Raw genomic sequence first — 18,831 nt, 5'->3', positions numbered from 1 at the left:
ATAAACGTAGTGTAAACACTCAAGTGAGTTTGAAATTTTAGAAAGAATCAGACACCGATGCCTGAGGGAAAATCGTGCAATGGTAGCAAAAGCATAAACTGTGAGGAGAAACGCATTTCCCATGGCATGAAATGCACGTGCAAGTTTGTTGAAGACGTTTTTGATTTCACTTGGACACAATATTGCCAGTTATGCAGTTATTGATTTTTTAAACAGAAAAATATCTATGATCCTTATCAAATTTTGAGTAGTATAGTTGTTTTTAATTCTAAATATTTTGATAGCGTTTTAGTACGGTACTGTATCTATTGTAATTAGAGGTACTGTAGTATAGGAGAGAGGAGAAAATCTTTGGCTGGACCCCTGCATTATTAGTCAGGTGCTCTAACCACTGAGCTATCCAGGCCGATATCCACGGTCCGTATAGCCCTAATTACTACATTCCTCCCTCCTTAAGATCAATTATAATTGTCCTTCAATATCAACCCAGATTCATTTCGCCCCTGGCATGCCAACATGCACCACCAGAGGTGGTCACGGCACCAAATGTAGTATAGGAGAGAGGAGAAAATCTTTGGCTTGACCGGGAATCGAACCCGGGGCCCTTGTATTACTAGTCAGGTGCTCTAACCACTGAGGTAGCCAGGCCGATATCCACGGTCCGTATAGCCCTAATTACTACAGGTACCATCAATGAGGATTTTAAACTTCCGATTCGCGACCGATGCCCAATCATGAATAGGCCTCTTGTTCGCCAAGTTCACCCATCTTCTTTGAGAAACATTATTTTCATTTTGTTATGGAGATTTACACACACGTCGCTTGACAACTTGACAGCAGTAGTAAATAACACGTAAATATTTTGACATTTTCCACGATACAATTATGTCGTGACGCATTTTTTCATTTTGACGTCATAAAGTGCGAAATGCACTGATGTATATCAAGAGTTATCTCCCTGTTGTTGCAAACCTTACCTTATAGATGTAATGTGTGCTTTAAGTAATGATCGATTGAACTCCCATGTGTGCCCAAAACTATTGACATTGTTCATACCGATTGTTAAGCCGTTCTTGGCACACTGATTTTGACTGCGGATAACTCTGTTTACCTGATCAGGATATGGGGCTCACGGCGGGTGTGACCGGTCAACAGGGGATGCTTACTCCTCCTAGGCACCTGATCCCACCTCTGGTGTGTCCAGGGGTCCGTGTTTGCCCAACTATCTATTTTGTATTGCTTGTAGGAGTTATGAGATTGATCACTGTTCGTTATCTTCACCTTGCATCATTTCACTGGCAACTTGTATTTTAGACACCAACGGGGTTTGAATAAAATTTTCCTCCCCCAGTCATAAATCATTAGTACCTTCCTCATTCGATTGACACAACACATATTCCATACAAAAAAATAATACATATATAAAAACATGCGATCGAACGTTATCTGTCACGAATATTACATTTTTGAACTCCCAGTCCGTAATAATATAATGATAATAACAAAGCCTTTATTTATCCAGGATTACATATTTAGCGATAACGCTAGTTTTCAATATGGTCCTGCATATAACATACATACAGACAGATATTAGTAAAATAAACACAGATTAAAAGAAGTAGAATACATATAAACTTAAGAAATAATTATGAATGTAAGATAAATAGGAACAAAATCCGTTACTAGATGGCAGCCATTAGAGAAATTTGATTAGCGCGTAAAATGTCATAGATTTGAGTGCACATTTGTATAGTCAAGAGTGATAACTTTTACACCTGATGATGTAATATATTGAAATTGTGGACACATGAATGATCATTACAGTTGGAAGAGAAAACTGTTCAGTAAATAATTTTCGCCATTCATATTTTACCAACAAATAACACAACAATTGTTCAAACCACAACTCATGTATGTAAACAAGATTGATTGACTCATTTGCACTTTATAAACAGGCGTTATTTTGACCTTTCTGCATAAGCTTTATTTTGCACAAAATGAAATGGACACAAAAGATTAATTCATTCAGTGATTTCAATGAATGTGTTAGTAATAAAACAGATAGTTTCATTCGCTACGAATTCATGTCATATTTTTAAAAGGAGGGATTGATATGAATATGCTATCTATAGTGGACCCTTACATGTCCCAAATGTTGACTGAGAAATCAACTGATATCACGACCAAATTGAAAATAATTCCCATCACTTACTCAAACAGATTCCTTTTCTTTATCCTAGTGTAATAAGACACATTACATCAAAGTTTAGTCCTCTTTATCTCTTAACTATGGATGGATAATGATGTTTAGAGAAATAACCTGTTCATCACCAGTACAGTGGAAACATCCAAAAATGTAATGTATCTAATTACTCAAGGTTTTGGCACATAGCCTTCTTTGATGAATTTCCTCAATTTGATGCCATCGATCCTGGACAGTCCAAAAGAAGGGGACATTAGTATGTCATCCGTTAATTCCAGCAGGATAGCACCGTCTATGCTCTCCTCCACAAACTTATTCGCACACTTAATATTCAAAGTTTTCATCCAGTATGCCACCTCTGAAACGGACAAAGTAGGCAGTGAAAGAACGCGTTCTCTTGCTTTTTCTTTGGAGTAGAAGTCGAATGAACGTGAATCCAAATTCTCGGTGTGTTCACTTTGAATTTGACCAAGTTGATAAGTATTTTTAATCTGACGCCTTTCAATGTTCGGCTTCCTCAAACTTGAAGATTTCTTTGGGGCGGGTTTTGGAAGATCCGAGATTTGTACACCACTTTGCGATCTTTGTAGGCGTGGCGAAGGTATGCAGTCCAGTATATCATTGTCTTTATTTCCTATTATTTTTTGTCTATCTTCCTGTTCCTTAGTCCCTGAAATTTGTACTTTGGGTGGTTTGGTCTTGACGGAAGTACTCAGTGGTTCTCCATTTACTATCGGTCGATTTGTTACCGGGTCCCATCCAACATCGTACAGATTGTTCTTACTATCTCCTTTATCATTTGTGACATTCTTTTGCTTGATTGGACTGGCCGGTGATATGTCCACCATAGGCTTGCCCGTACTCTGGTCCCATGTAATTTCATAGACGCAACGCTGCGGTTTCGGTTTCCGTAGGTCTTCGTAACTATGACTGTCTTTGTTATTGAAATCTCGCGATATTGTTACATAATCACACCGTATAGAATCAGAATCTAACGTGCCTTCATAGTCTGCATCATATTGCTCATATGGCTGAAAATCTACAAATATAAAGTAATCTATTCTTTACTTCGACCTAGCTGTTACTGTCACCATACCCAATCTTCTCAATATCATGTCCATATACATATGTAATGTTGGGATGTCTATACACAGCAAATGCATTTCAAATCATCCAAGTCCTTGTCTAGGGCCTCATGCTTAACACTCTGTGCACAGATTTCATACTTTTGAGACAAACTTCATGTACAGAGAACTATGGTGATAGTCTTCATATGGCCATAGGAGGACATAGTGATCAATTAAAAAGAAAAACAGTCACACGAGGGCACGTCACAGTGATCATAAATAGACAGTCACATTTGACATCTGATAGTGACTATATAACACGATACAGTGGCTACTGGGGATTAAAATGATTATGTAACAAGAGACGGACATACGGGAACACGTCAAAGTTTTAATATATGATGAGACAAAGCTACGGAGACATGTCACAGTGATTATATAACAAGACAGTGACTTAGGGGGTCATGTCACAGTGATTATATAACAAGACAGTGACTTAGGGGGTCATGTCACAGTGATTATATAACAAGACAGTGACTTAGGGGGTCATGTCAAAGTGATTATATAACAAGACAGTGACTTAGGGGTTCAAGTCAAAGTGATTATATAACAAGACAGTGACTTAGGGGGACATGTCAAAGTGATTATATAACAAGACAGGGTCATGTCACAGTGATTATATAACAAGACAGTGACTTAGGGGGTTATGTCACAGTGATTATATAACAAGACAGTGACTTAGGGGGTCATGTCAAAGTGATTATATAACAAGACAGGGTCATGTCACAGTGATTATATAATAAGACAGTGACTTAGGGAGACATGTCAAAGTGATTATATAACAAGAGACTAGGCACCTGATCTCACCTCTGGTATGTCCAGGGGTCCATGTTTGCCCAACTCTGTATTTTGTATCGTTTATAGGAGATATGAGATTTTATCCCTGTTTGTTATCTTCACCTTTCACAGAAATACGGGGACATGTCAAAGTGATTATATAACAAGAGACGGACATAAGGGGACATGTCAAAGTTAAAATATAACAAGAGACAAACTTACGGGGACATGTCAAAGTGATTATATAACAATAGAAGGTCTTGTGGGGACATGTAATCATGATTATATAGCAAGACAGTGTTATGTGGACATGTTAAAGTGGTTACAGGGCCATACATGGGTATGTCAGACTGATATATTACGGTTATACATATAATGTTTATCTAGAAGAGAAATTTCCATATAAAAGACTAGGGCAATGTTATTAAGTTGCACACGGTGCTGTCATAAGGCAATACTGCTGTCTATTCATCCGATAAACTGATCAAATATCAAAGTAAACTTTAAAATTCATTGTTTTGCACATAGATATGCATGTAGTTATTCAGTCGGAAAACATCTACCTGTGAATTTTCATAAAATTTAGAAAGAAAGAAAAAAATTCTGCCTGAGAGGTTTAATGCTGATCGCGGAGATTTAAAAGTAAATATGATATTTTATGTGACCGAAGAGATAAAACCTACATGCAAATATGTCTGAAATTTGTATGAAAAGCATTAGGTCTCGGGTTCCGCCGCGGTACCCTGGGCCTTGATTTCCGGAGATCTGTGTTCTCTTGCGTCAACTGACCGGGGTCTAGGGTCTTTGTAGTCAATGCCTACAGGGTTATGTGTCTCCCTATTGTCAAAGCCCGGTGTGGGGACAAATTGCATTTCTTACTACTCGAGAGTATCATAGAAACCGTCAGTGGGCGTGGTTTTAACCATTTTTGGTAAATGGCTTATACCTCGTGAAACAATGATGCATTCAGATTGTAAGCTGGAAATCAAGGAGAAAAGAATTCAGACCGTTTCTGTTATTTTTGAGAATTTTTTTCCTAGAAGGAAGATCCGGAATTTATAAGTTGACCCTTTTTCCGAAACATGCAATATGACAAAGTTTTCTACGAACAATTTGAAATTGTTCAAAAACATGCGGTAGACAGGCACACATCAGATAATACTTGATCAAATTATAAATCCCCTGTTCAGGTGACTGATGACGAAAATGATAAGTAACACACAGCGGTACGAAATGGACCATGCGAATCAAAGTAATCACTCCCCAATTACACATAGTATATCTTCATATTGGATATTGGCAGCAGTTTATGATACAGTTGTAACATTACCTTCTGTTTTGAGATGGGACGTCAGGCTCTTGGATATCACCTGGAGGTAGGTTGACCACTTCCCTAGATACCCCTGTAAGCCCGTCACAATATGTAGATTAGGTCCCCCTGCGATCCTCACCAACTCGTCACTAACACTAGCTGAAAAACGAAAATAAGAAGTCCTAGAGCGATAGGGATGCATGTAGACGTGTTATTACTCTGATTTTAAGGTATGATATCGGTTGATGCACGCAGACGTATAATGACTAAGGTTTTAAGGCATATTATCGATTGATGCACGCAGACGTGCAATGGCTCTCATTTTAAGGCATATTATCGGTTGATGTACGTAGACGTGTAATTACTCTGATTTTAAGGTATGATATCGGTTGATGCACGCAGGCGTGTAATGACTCTGATGTTAAGGAATATTATTGGTTGATGCACGCAGACGTGTAATGAATCTCATTTTAAAGTATGATATCGGTTGATGCACACAAACGTGTAATGACTATGATTTTAAGGTATATTATCGGTTGATGCACGAAGATGGGCAATGGCTCTGATTTTAAAGAGGCATAAACAAGATTTGCGCTGAACATTTTAAAATTTTATTTCTCCATTTTTTTTAATTTTTACAATGGTTTTATTAAATAAGGTATTTCTAATGGTCAGCATAAATCTGAATGTCAGTTGTCGAGTTACATGTGAGATACAGCACGCTATGTAAACAAGACTCGTGCCATAGGATCTATACCGATATACAAAGAAACAAACAAGTCTGCTATGTTAATAGAAAAAACTCTGAAAGGGTTGCCCAATACATAAAAAGGTAAAGATAATGAAAAGTAATTAATCTCATAACTCCTATAAGGAATACAAAATGTGTAGGGCAAACACAGACTCCTGGACATACTAGAGGTGGGATCATATAAAATGATCGTGAAAAATTTAGTTCGTTGGGTATTAAATTTTTATTATAATGAGTTCTCTCTGAAGTGGTTTCAACAAGATCGATGTACATGTATTCGTCTCTAAGTTTATAGTAAACATCAGAACCGTCGACGCCCTTGTGTACTTATATTATACAATGAGCGACGATAGCCTATCCTATATGTAGAAAATAAATGTTAAACAAGGACACGGAATACAGAGAAGCAAACACTAAGATCTTATTTCCTTATCAACCTTCCACTGTAGCAAGAAAATAATCTACGTGTTAGTATTTATTGTGTACACTTGTCAAATAATCTGCATGTTACTACAAGGCGTCTATACTTGATATAATGATCTACAGTTAGTGACGTCTAGACTTGACATAATATTCAAGGTTTTTTAATGCTCTCTTGTGTTTTTCCATATATTTCACAATGAATGAGAGAGGGTAATAGAGAAAAAAAGAGAAATGCTTAATCAAATAAAAGTTTAAGATTCCCGTTGTTCACCAAAAGATTCCTGTTCGTTATTCTTATGGAAATGTGTAAGCTTCATGCAAGGTGAAGATAACGAACAGTGATCAATCTCATAACTCCTACAAGCAATACAAAATAGATAGTTGGGCAAACACGGACCCCTGGACACACCAGAGGTGGGATCAGGTGCCTAGGAGGAGTAAGCATCATGTGAGGATTTTAACAACCATTTAAAGAGATATAATTGTTTCCACGCAACACACTGTTAATAAAATACTTGTATTGCAATATATTTGTATTGCAAATTTTAAAAAGTTTTTACTTTCCCTGAGTCAACATGAAATCCAAGTATACATTTTTAAAACAAGAAGTAGCATTCCTATGCAAATTGTAAAAGCAGCAAAAATGTGCTCAGTGGTTTCAGTTCCATTGGACTGGTGGCAGACCTGCTGGAATAAACTTTCTGCTGTTCCAATTGTTCCTTGTTTTTCCTATTCTAAAATATTTGTTTAAAGTTAAAACCAAATATTTTGTAAGTCAACATTAAAGTCAATACCAAGTAATCTAAAAGTGCCTTTTCCATTACTACTGCATACCCTGCGCTTTATCTTCGCTTACTGTGTTTCATACTTCCTACTTATGTAATCCGTGTATTATACTCAATAAGAAGGCTATTATTTTTACAATGTATTTCTAAGAATCCAAACTTGCATCTAAAACTGATATACATGTTAGTTACTTGACTTACATACTAGTACTTAAAACAATGGGCCTAACTATAGTATACGTTTAAGTAGTTCCAGCCTTTAGAAAAAACAATGCGCACTATTAAAGAAATGCATACACCAAACTGTAGATTCATACATGTACCACAATTACTCAATTATGCCGATTCCATGACGTTTTTCTCAATTTTAGGTGTCAATCACAGAGTTTTATAATCAAGTAGCATCACTTCGAACGGCAGAACTTGTTGCAACTCTATAGTGCTTATATATACTTGGGGCCTACAGGTCGACAGGTTTATATGTTCAAGGGACTACAGGTCGTCAGGTCTACGGGTCGACAGCTTAATGTACTTAAGAGTCTACGGGTCGACAAGTCGTCAGGTCGACAGATTAATATATGTAAGGGTCTACGGGTCGACAGGTCGACATGTTAATATTTAAGGGTCTCCGGGTCGACATCTTGATATTTGTGAGGGGTTTATATATTTCTATATAAATATTTAATTTTAATACATAATACCTTGAAAACCAGTATAATATACAATCTGTACAGCAGTAGACATGTTTACTAGTCAACGTGTAGACCAGTCGACCTCTACACCTGTCGACCTGTTCATGTGTAGACCTGTCGACCCTGTATTACTGAACCTTTAGCCCAACTGTACCATTGGGACTAGGAGATCAGTATAATTTTGTCGTGTTGTAGACATCATTTATTATAAAACTGAATTAGAAAAGCATTAGTAAAGCGCTTTTTATGAGTCGAATTACTTCTTTAACATATGGAAAAAATACACTAGAATTACAAATACACATATCTTATCGGATTTTTAATGATAAATATACACAGGGACTACAAATACGTATACCATACTTGATCCAAACAATGTTCCTATTTTAACTATAATTTATATTGACACTCACTTTCAGTAATAGGGTTTCCCAGTATGTAAGTTTCCTCGTACGTCTCCCGCAAACGAAGAACGTGGTCTTTCGTTAATTTTCTGTTCTCAGACATTTGAATGTGGAAATGACACCGCGGAGAAGCTATGACATCACAGGGACATGGTTTGAGGCGTAATATTTGTTCCATAGTATAGTCAGCTGATTCTGGCAGCAAAATAAAACAGTACGATGTGATACTTTTAAATACAATAAAAAATATAATATGATATAATAATATAACATATGTATTATATATATATATATATATATATATATATATATATATATATATATATACATGTATGCATGAAAACCCAACAACACCCTACTTTCTTCAAGTGTGGGATCTAAGAAGATACAAGGTCAGTAAAGAAATTTATAAAACCACTGAAAAGACCACGACACTGTTGGTTGCATGGTTGTGTCAAAAATTTGAGTTTTAAATAACCAACAGTGACTTGGCCTTTTCAGTGCTTATATATATATATATCGAGATCGACAGATCCTATCTATACCCGATGGGTCAGTCAGGCCTGTTGTAGGAGTACGAATTAAATTCACTATTTACACGTACTATTTACATGAACAAGTGAAGATAACTAACAAGGGACCGATCTCGTATAACTCCAATAAAGAATACAAACACGGACCCCTGGATATACACAAGGTGGAATCAGGTGCTTACGTATAGCAAGCATTCCCTGTTGACCCGTAACACCCACTGTAAGTCCTATATCTTGACCAGGTAAACGGAGTAATTCGTAGTCAAAATCAGTATGTAAAGAACAGCCTAACAATTGGTATGAAACACGTCAGAAAGCATTCAGCCCAGTGATTTTGGAAATTAGATCATTATAACTACCGTAGAATTCTTGTGGACTGATTAGTTTTAAAAAGATCTGAAACACACAATGCTTGTTATAAAATATTATTTTGAGAGCATCTTATGTTTTCAAGAGTTTGATCAAGCGAACCTGGAATCATCAACGTCATCTATCTAGTGAATTTATTAACAATTCCGTTAAACTTAGTGGTTTTCTCACTAGTATCGTTGGTGCTGAATCATAACCAATTGATTGATTGGGGTTTTACGCCGTTTCGGTTATATTTCAGCCATTTTACGGCGATTAAAGAATAAAATATTTTCGGCATTGAAGAGTTTTGGAGTTTTTCTCATGCATTGAGCCTACTCTTTTTCGAAAATCAGGGAAACCATTTTTTACGTGCCGAGGGGGTTGTTAAAGATGAGTAAACAGGTAAAAATATGCATGCATATCATTTTATGTATATAAAAACAGCTATTATAAAAGTATTCAATTTTTCATGTAAAAATTAGTTCTTGTAAATAGTGTATGATAAAATGATTGTCAATATTTGCACATTATTAAAGATCTATTTCGTAATGGCGAAAACTCACTACATTCTAAAAGAATGTGATGTATAGTTAACAGATAGTCGCACGATATCTATTCAAGCTGAAGTAATGCAAAAATGTATGGAGAATAAATATCAATGTTGCTTATTGATTGCAAACAAGAGAAGGTGTTTGAGGATGTAGTAGAATAATTGTCATTCGAAAGTTTGATATATTCAAACTCAAGCTGAATAGCCTTTGCTTCGTCGGTATAAATTGTTGCTTCATTGTAGAAAAAACGTCGTTTATAAATTACAACCAAGGTAGTCAACCAGAATGTGAGTTAGAATGAAAGGGCCGTCCCCTGTATAGTAAAGGACACTGTAGACATTGTACTTGGGGTATGTAATGGCGTCTTACCTTTCCCACAATCCGCCAAGCAGAACCGGGCGGGGTGGGTTAGAGGGACTGATATTCTGTCCTGATTCTTCTTTTTACTCTTCATGATGTCCACGATCACCCTCTTCTCCTGACAAACTTGGTGAACGAAAAATGTCTGAAAGGAAGTTTATAGTAGTAATACAAGATATAGTAAGTATTGCACTCAGCATAACAAGTCCCCTCTAACTGTCACGGGTGTGATACGGGTGTGATTTTATAGTATTGGTCTCCGTGTACCTCTCCATTCCTTAAAAGCAGTAGAGCTGAGGTCCGTTCTATTTATGTAATGGGAGGATAATGACCTACTTAAAATACACACCGGTTAGAAATTTTTTTATCAATTAAAAAATGCAATAAAATACCATCGATATAATCTAGTACAAAGTTTTGTCTATAAAACATATCTTGTCTAATTTTTTAAGGGTTGTCATCAGCTCACTGGATACCATTCGAAAAGTTTTAGGTTCGAATACCGCCTATGTCTTTGGCTTTTTATTTCAAATTATGACAATTTGTTAAAACTTGGAAGCTTCATGATGACAGAAGTCAGGGGAATTTGTACATAAAGAATTCAAAGGGACCTTGCTAAGTAGTGTACTGAAACTCTCCATTCCTTATACAATGCACGTGTTATAAATAATGGAGCTCTTAAACAATAGAATAACGTCACAGGTGAATTAGGGAATAACTCACAGTCGTTATGGTTGATTTCTTGTTGTTCTCAGATTACTTTCTGCAAAAACTACACAAGGTAAATTTGAAATTATTCAATTTCATAATATTATTGTTCATATCCCCCGCTTTCCACCCATATTAGATTTATCTGGTGTTTTATTCCTACTTAGATACTTCTCACTCTGATTACCAGCAGTGATGACAGTAAAATATAACCACTAGGAACTTAACGATATTTTTCATATACAAGATGCTCTATAAAAGCCTATGTGAAGCTGCATCTTCCCTATCTCAACATGGCCTTCTTCAACCAATCAAGAGTACTTGGCCTACGTCGTTCTGTATTTTATCTTAGATTTGAAGTCGACTGTAAGAGTGACGTGCTAAAACGCATTACAAATTTGAGCATTATCAATTCATGTAAATAAAAATAACATTTTATCATAGTTAGGGCACCGGCTACGTTACCCCGAAATTTTAAAAATGTAAACATTACCTGGCTTTTCTTCACGGTTTTTTCGTCTGCTTTGCGTCCCTTCTTAACTCTCACAATCTGGGGAAGGTTACCCCCGTAGGTCCGACAGAAATCTTTCACTGAATTCTTGATGTCGCAGACGACAAAAGTACAACGCTTCTTTCGACCGGCCGCGAGATCCATCTCTTGTCTACAAATAGGGTACCGCTATTTGCACAACATACACTGTAGATGTTCCGAAATATTTGTAAATCTAGCCAAGGCTACGGTTCTTAGGTACTGAAAAATCATTCAACAGAAGTCCTTATGACATAATCACTCCATGAACTATTAGTAATTGGCGATCAAATGGGAACGATGAAGATGTTTTCCTTGCCAAGATATTGATAAAATTAAAACGTTCGCGTCACAGTTAAAACAGGAAGTTCTTTATTTGTTAAAGTACACATGTACCCTATCACAATACGTTTATTAAAGGCAGCCAACAAATTGCATTCTTTTGATAAATCGTAAGAAATTTATGGAAGGAAACATGTATATTCTATTGAAAAGTTTACTGCCTAGGAATATATCCTTCCGTAAGAAACTTTCGAAGTTTTATTGTATGAAAACGAGACATTTTGAATTCTCTTTGCAAAATGTCATCGTCAAGTTCTGGAAGGATGGAACCATCCACCAAGTTTTCTTTGAAAGTGCCTACGTACTGGTCCAACTTCAGAACACCTAGCCAATACCCGACATCCGAAACAGACATGCTCGGTATGCGCTTTCGGCGTTGATCAGCCATGTCTGGCGCCAGCAGTGCCTGGGATGACTCGTTCTTTAGGGGTCTTTTCGGTACCGGTGGTAGATCGCTCACATCATAATCTACAGGAGGTATTAATGAAGTTTTATCACTCACTGATTTAGTATTTTTCTTCAAAGCACTCTCAAGTTCGTTTCGTAAATGGCTTTGACCAGACAGCATTTGTGTCTGCTGACGTTTATCTATCGAATGTATATATTGGTGGTTTTCCTTCGTCGAGGTGATTACTTGGTTTGGACTGACCTCGAGGTACGTCGATCGTTGAACATGCTTCCTTATGTCGCTTTGGGGATTACTCAGTTTTCTGTCTGCCTCATTTGGATTTGGAGATAGACACGGTCTTTCTCTACCCGTAGTTTTAGGTGGTTTCGGTAATGGCCTTTCAACATAGCGCAACTCTGAACGCGAGGCTACATCACGTGATGAGTATGTTTGTTTGTGTGTCTTCCATTGGATGTATCTGTCGTCAGCTCTCTTCTCTGGTTGCTGTCTTTCTCTGACGACCGAGCGACCAACATTCCAGTCCCATACAATATCGTATATCTTATCTTCACCTTTCATCTTATCGTCATTTTCCTTCTTTTGTAGATCATCATAATGGTGTCCTGACAAGTCATTAACGCCCTGTATGCTTAAGTAGGTCTCTGGCACCACGCCTGATTGTTCAAACCACTCTAACCCTGCTTCTTTGTAGACTGCAATATCTGAAACAGTATGCCAGTATCTACATTATAAATGAAAATGTTTGTCTTGTCACAAAGCATACAAATGCACCGACCAGTTGACTCAAATCTAAGGCTTTGGTATTTAAAGAAGGAGAACAATGCCAAAGTTTCCAAGAAAACGGTGTTTCTCTAAATTCTTCGTTAGGGACTTAATGTTTGAAACTTAAGGTTCAAACAAGGGTCCAACCAATACCAAACATTATTGTTCTATTTAAATCAACGATTGAGTGTGTTAAAGTAAGGCATGTTGAGTGTGTTAAAGTAAGATATGTTGAGTGTGTTAAAGTGAGATATGTTGAGTGTGTTAATGTAAGATATGTTGAGTGTGTTAAAGTGAGATATGTTGACTGTGTTTAAGTGAGATATGTTCAGTGTTAAAGTAAGATATGTTGAGTGTGATAAAGTAAGGTATGTTAAGTGTGTTAAAGTGAGATATGTTGAGTGTGTTAAAGTGAGATATGTTGATTGTGTTAAAGTAAGGTATGTTGAGTGTGTTAAAGTGAGATATGTTGAGTGTGTTAAAGTAAGATATGTTCAGTGTGTTAAAGTAAGATATGCTGAGTGTGTTAAAGTAAGGCATGTTGAGTGTGTTAAAGTAAGGTATGTTGAGTGTGTTAAAGTAAGGTGTGTTAAAGTAAGGTATGTTGAGTGTGTTAAAGTGAGATATGTTGAGTGTGTTAAAGTAAGATATGTTGAGTGTGTTAAAGTAAGGCATGTGTGTTAAAGTAAGGCATGTTGAGTGTGTTAAAGTAAGATATGTTGAGTGTGTTAAAGTAAGGCATGTTGAGTGTGTTAAAGTAAGGCATGTTGAGTGTGTTAAAGTAAGATATGTTGAGTGTGTTAAAGTAAGATATGTTGAGTGTGTTAAAGTAAGACATGTTCAGTGTGTTAAAGTAAGGCATGTTGAGTGTGTTAAAGTAAGGCATGTTGAGTGTGTTAAAGTAAGGCATGTTGAGTGTGTTAAAGTAAGGCATGTTGAGTGTGTTAAAGTAAGATATGTTGAGTGTGTTAAAGTAAGGCATGTTGAGTGTGTTAAAGTAAGATATGTTGAGTGTGTTAAAGTAAGGCATGTTGAGTGTGTTAAAGTAAGGCATGTTGAGTGTGTTGAAGTAAGATATGTTGAGTGTGTTAAAGTAAGATATGTTGAGTGTGTTAAAGTAAGGCATGTTGAGTGTGTTAAAGTAAGATATGTTGAGTGTGTTAAAGTAAGATATATTGAGTGTGTTAAAGTAAGGTATGTTGAGTGTGTTAAAGTAAGATATGTTGAGTGTGTTAAAGTAAGGCATGTTGAGTGTGTTAAAGTAAGGCATGTTGAGTGTGTTAAAGTAAGGCATGTTGAGTGTGTTAAAGTAAGATATGTTGAGTGTGTTAAAGTAAGGCATGTTGAGTGTGTTAAAGTAAGGCATGTTGAGTGTGTTAAAGTAAGATATGTTGAGTGTGTTAAAGTAAGGCATGTTGAGTGTGTTAAAGTAAGATATGTTGACTGTGTTAAAGTAAGGCATGTTGAGGGTGTTAAAGTAAGATATGTTGAGTGTGTTAAAGTAAGATATGTTGAGTGTGTTAAAGTGAGATATGTTGAGTGTGTTAAAGTAAGGCATGTTGAGTGTGTTAAAGTAAGATATGTTGAGTGTGCTAAAGTAAAATATGTTGAGTGTGTTAAAGTAAGATATGTTGAGTGTGTTAAAGTAAGATATGTTGAGTGTGTTAAAGTAAGATATGTTGATTGTGTTAAAGTAAGATATGTTGATTGTGTTAAAGTAAAATATGTTGATTGTGTTAAAGTAAGATATGTTGATTGTGTTAAAGTGAGATATGTTGAGTGTGTTAAAGTGAGATATGTTGAGATATGTTGATTGTGTTAAAGTAAGGTATGTTGAGTGTGTTAAAGTAAGATATGTTGAGTGTGTTAAAGTAAAATATGTTGATTGTGTTAAAGTGAGATATGTTGACTGTGTTAAAGTAAGATATGTTGAGTTTGTTAATGTAAGATATGTTGAGTGTGTTAAAGTGAGATATGTTGAGTGTGTTAAAGTGAGATATGTTCAGTGTTAAAGTAAGATATGTTGAGTGTGATAAATTAAGGTATGTTAAGTGTGTTAAAGTGAGATATGTTGAGTGTGTTAAAGTAAGATATGTTGATTGTGTTAAAGTAAGGTATGTTGAGTGTGTTAAAGTGAGATATGTTGAGTGCGTTAAAGTAAGATATGTTGAGTGTGTTAAAGTAAGATATGCTGAGTGTGTTAAAGTAAGATATGTTGAGTGTGTTAAAGTAAGGTATGTTGAGTGTGTTAAAGTAAGGTGTGTTAAAGTAAGGTATGTTGAGTGTATTAAAGTGAGATATGTTGAGTGTGTTAAAGTAAGATATGTTGAGTGTGTTAAAGTAAGGCATGTTGAGTGTGTTAAAGTAAGGCATGTTGAGTGTGATAAAGTAAGGCATGTTGAGTGTGTTAAAGTAAGGCATGTTGAGTGTGTTAACGTAAGATATGTTGAGTGTGTTAAAGTAAGGCATGTTGAGTGTGTTAAAGTAAGATATGTTGAGTGTGTTAAAGTAAGGCATGTGTGTTAAAGTAAGGCATGTTGAGTGTGTTAAAGTAAGATATGTTGAGTGTGTTAAAGTAAGATATGTTGAGTGTGTTAAAGTAAGGCATGTTGAGTGTGTCAAAGTAAGGCATGTTGAGTGTGTCAAAGTAAGGCATGTTGAGTGTGTTAAAGTAAGATATGTTGAGTGTGTTAAAGTAAGGCATGTTGAGTGTGTTAAAGTAAGGCATGTTGAGTGTGTTAAAGTAAGATATGTTGATTGTGTTAAAGTAAAATATGTTGATTGTGTTAAAGTAAGATATGTTGATTGTGTTAATGTGAGATATGTTGAGTGTGTTAAAGTAAAATATGTTGATTGTGTTAAAGTGAGATATGTTGATTGTGTTAAAGTGAGATATGTTGAGTGTGTTAAAGTAAGATATGTTGAGTGTGTTAAAGTAAGGCATGTTGAGTGTGTTAAAGTAAGATATGTTGAGTGTGTTAAAGTAAGATATGTTGAGTGAGTTAAAGTAAGATATGTTGATTGTGTTAAAGTAAGATATGTTGATTGTGTTAAAATAAGATATGTTGATTGTGTTAAAGTGAGATATGTTGAGTGTGTCAAAGTAAGATATGTTGAGTGTGTTAAAGTAAGGTATGTTGATTGTGTTAATGTAAGATATGTTGATTGTGTTAAAGTAAGATATGTTGAGTGTGTTAAAGTAAGATATGCTGAGTGTGTTAAAGTAAGGCATGTTGAGTGTGTTAAAGTAAGGTATGTTGAGTGTTTAAGTAAGATATCTTGAGTGTGTTAAAGTAAGGCATGTTGAGTGTGTTAAAGTAAGATATGTTGAGTGTGTTAAAGTAAGATATATTGATTGTGTTAAAGTAAGATATGTTGATTGTGTTAAAGTAAGATATGTTGATTGTGTTAAAGTAAGATATGTTGAGTGTGTTAAAGTAAGATATGTTCAGTGTGTTAAAGTAAGATATGTTGAGTGTGTTAAAGTAAGGTATGTTGAGTGTGTTAAAGTGAGATATGTTGAGTGTGTTAAAGTAAGATATGTTGAGTGTGTTAAAGTAAGATATGCTGAGTGTGTTAAAGTAAGATATGTTGAGTGTGTTAAAGTAAGATATGTTGAGTGTGTTAAAGTAAGGCATGTGTGTTAAAGTAAGGCATGTTGAGTGTGTTAAAGTAAGATATGTTGAGTGTGTTAAAGTAAGATATGTTGAGTGTGTTAAAGTAAGGCATGTTGAGTGTGTTAAAGTAAGATATGTTGAGTGTGTTAAAGTAAGATATGTTGAGTGTGTTAAAGTAAGGCATGTTGAGTGTGTTAAAGTAAGGCATGTTGAGTGTGTTAAAGTAAGGCATGTTGAGTGTGTTAAAGTAAGGCATGTTGAGTGTGTTAAAGTAAGATATGTTGAGTGTGTTAAAGTAAGGCATGTTGAGTGTGTTAAAGTAAGGCATGTTGAGTGTGTTAAAGTAAGATATGTTGAGTGTGTTAAAGTAAGATATGTTGAGTGTGTTAAAGTAAGGCATGTTGAGTGTGTTAAAGTAAGATATGTTGAGTGTGTTAAAGTAAGATATGTTGATTGTGTTAAAGTAAGATATGTTGATTGTGTTAAAGTAAAATATGTTGATTGTGTTAAAGTAAGATATGTTGATTGTGTTAAAGTGAGATATGTTGAGTGTGTTAAAGTAAGATATGTTGAGTGTGTTAAAGTAAGGCATGTTGAGTGTGCTAAAGTGAGGTATGTTGAGTGTTTAAGTAAGATATGTTGAGTGTGTTAAAGTAAGATATGTTGATTGTGTTAAAGTGAGATATGTTGAGTGTGTCAAAGTAAGATATGTTGAGTGTGTTAAAGTAAGATATGTTGAGTGAGTTAAAGTAAGATATGTTGATTGTGTTAAAGTAAGATATGTTGATTGTGTTAAAATAAGATATGTTGATTGTGTTAAAGTGAGATATGTTGAGTGTGTCAAAGTAAGATATGTTGAGTGTGTTAAAGTAAGGTATGTTGATTGTGTTAATGTAAGATATGTTGATTGTGTTAAAGTAAGATATGTTGAGTGTGTTAAAGTAAGATATGCTGAGTGTGTTAAAGTAAGGCATGTTGAGTGTGTTAAAGTAAGGTATGTTGAGTGTTTAAGTAAGATATCTTGAGTGTGTTAAAGTAAGGCATGTTGAGTGTGTTAAAGTAAGATATGTTGAGTGTGTTAAAGTAAGATATATTGATTGTGTTAAAGTAAGATATGTTGATTGTGTTAAAGTAATATATGTTGATTGTGTTAAAGTGAGATATGTTGAGTGTGTTAAAGTAAGATATGTTGAGTGTGTTATAGTAAGGCATGTTGAGTGTGTTAAAGTGAGATATGTTGAGTGTGTTCAAGTGAGATATGTTGATTGTGTTAAAGTAAGATATGTTGATTGTGTTAAAGTGAGATATGTTGAGATATGTTGATTGTGTTAAAGTAAGGTATGTTGAGTGTGTTAAAGTAAGATATGTTGAGTGTGTTAAAGTAAAATATGTTGATTGTGTTAAAGTGAGATATGTTGACTGTGTTAAAGTAAGATATGTTGAGTTTGTTAATGTAAGATATGTTGAGTGTGTTAAAGTGAGATATGTTGAGTGTGTTAAAGTGAGATATGTTCAGTGTTAAAGTGAGATATGTTGAGTGTGATAAAGTAAAGTATGTTAAGTGTGTTAAAGTGAGATATGTTGAGTGTGTTAAAGTAAGATATGTTGATTGTGTTAAAGTATGGTATGTTGAGTGTGTTAAAGTGAGATATGTTGAGTGCGTTAAAGTAAGATATGTTGAGTGTGTTAAAGTAAGATATGCTGAGTGTGTTAAAGTAAGATATGTTGAGTGTGTTAAAGTAAGGTATGTTGAGTGTGTTAAAGTAAGGTGTGTTAAAGTAAGGTATGTTGAGTGTGTTAAAGTAAGATATGTTGATTGTGTTAAAGTAAAATATGTTGATTGTGTTAAAGTAAGATATGTTGATTGTGTTAAAGTGAGATATGTTGAGTGTGTTAAAGTAAGATATGTTGAGTGTGTTAAAGTAAGGCATGTGTGTTAAAGTAAGGCATGTTGAGTGTGCTAAAGTAAGATATGTTGAGTGTGTTAAAGTAAGGCATGTTGAGTGTGTTAAAGTAAGGCATGTTGAGTGTGTTAAAGTAAGATATGTTGAGTGTGTTAAAGTAAGATATGTTGAGTGTGTTAAAGTAAGGCATGTTCAGTGTGTTAAAGTAAGGCATGTTGAGTGTGTTAAAGTAAGGCATGTTGAGTGTGTTAAAGTAAGGCATGTTGAGTGTGTTAAAGTAAGATATGTTGA

General features: G+C 35.3%; 2 protein-coding genes across 2 annotated transcripts in view; both read right to left on the bottom strand.

Moving 5' to 3' along the window:
• Window positions 1-1,493: 1,493 nt before the first annotated feature.
• Window positions 1,494-12,405, bottom strand: LOC125646606 (uncharacterized). The gene is made up of 5 exons (XM_056142461.1): window positions 11,471-12,405; window positions 10,279-10,414; window positions 8,484-8,669; window positions 5,438-5,578; window positions 1,494-3,242 (listed from the first exon to the last, which is right to left on the bottom strand). The coding sequence occupies exons 1-5, from the start codon at window positions 11,630-11,632 to the stop codon at window positions 2,374-2,376; spliced, it is 1,494 nt and encodes a 497-aa protein (XP_055998436.1). The 5' UTR covers window positions 11,633-12,405; the 3' UTR covers window positions 1,494-2,373.
• LOC125647406 (uncharacterized) overlaps window positions 11,856-18,831 on the bottom strand; it is a 35,924-nt gene continuing 28,948 nt past the window's right edge. The window contains exon 5 of the mRNA XM_056142460.1: window positions 11,856-12,958. Coding sequence (XP_055998435.1) covers window positions 12,003-12,958 — 956 coding nt within the window. The 3' untranslated portion in view covers window positions 11,856-12,002. The remainder of the gene's footprint in view (window positions 12,959-18,831) is intronic.

Source organism: Ostrea edulis, chromosome 6 (genome assembly GCF_947568905.1).
Source record: "Ostrea edulis chromosome 6, xbOstEdul1.1, whole genome shotgun sequence".
Taxonomy (NCBI): domain Eukaryota; kingdom Metazoa; phylum Mollusca; class Bivalvia; order Ostreida; family Ostreidae; genus Ostrea; species Ostrea edulis.
The sequence above is the reverse complement of the archived record's forward strand: the minus strand, read 5'-3'. Positions and strand labels throughout refer to the sequence as shown.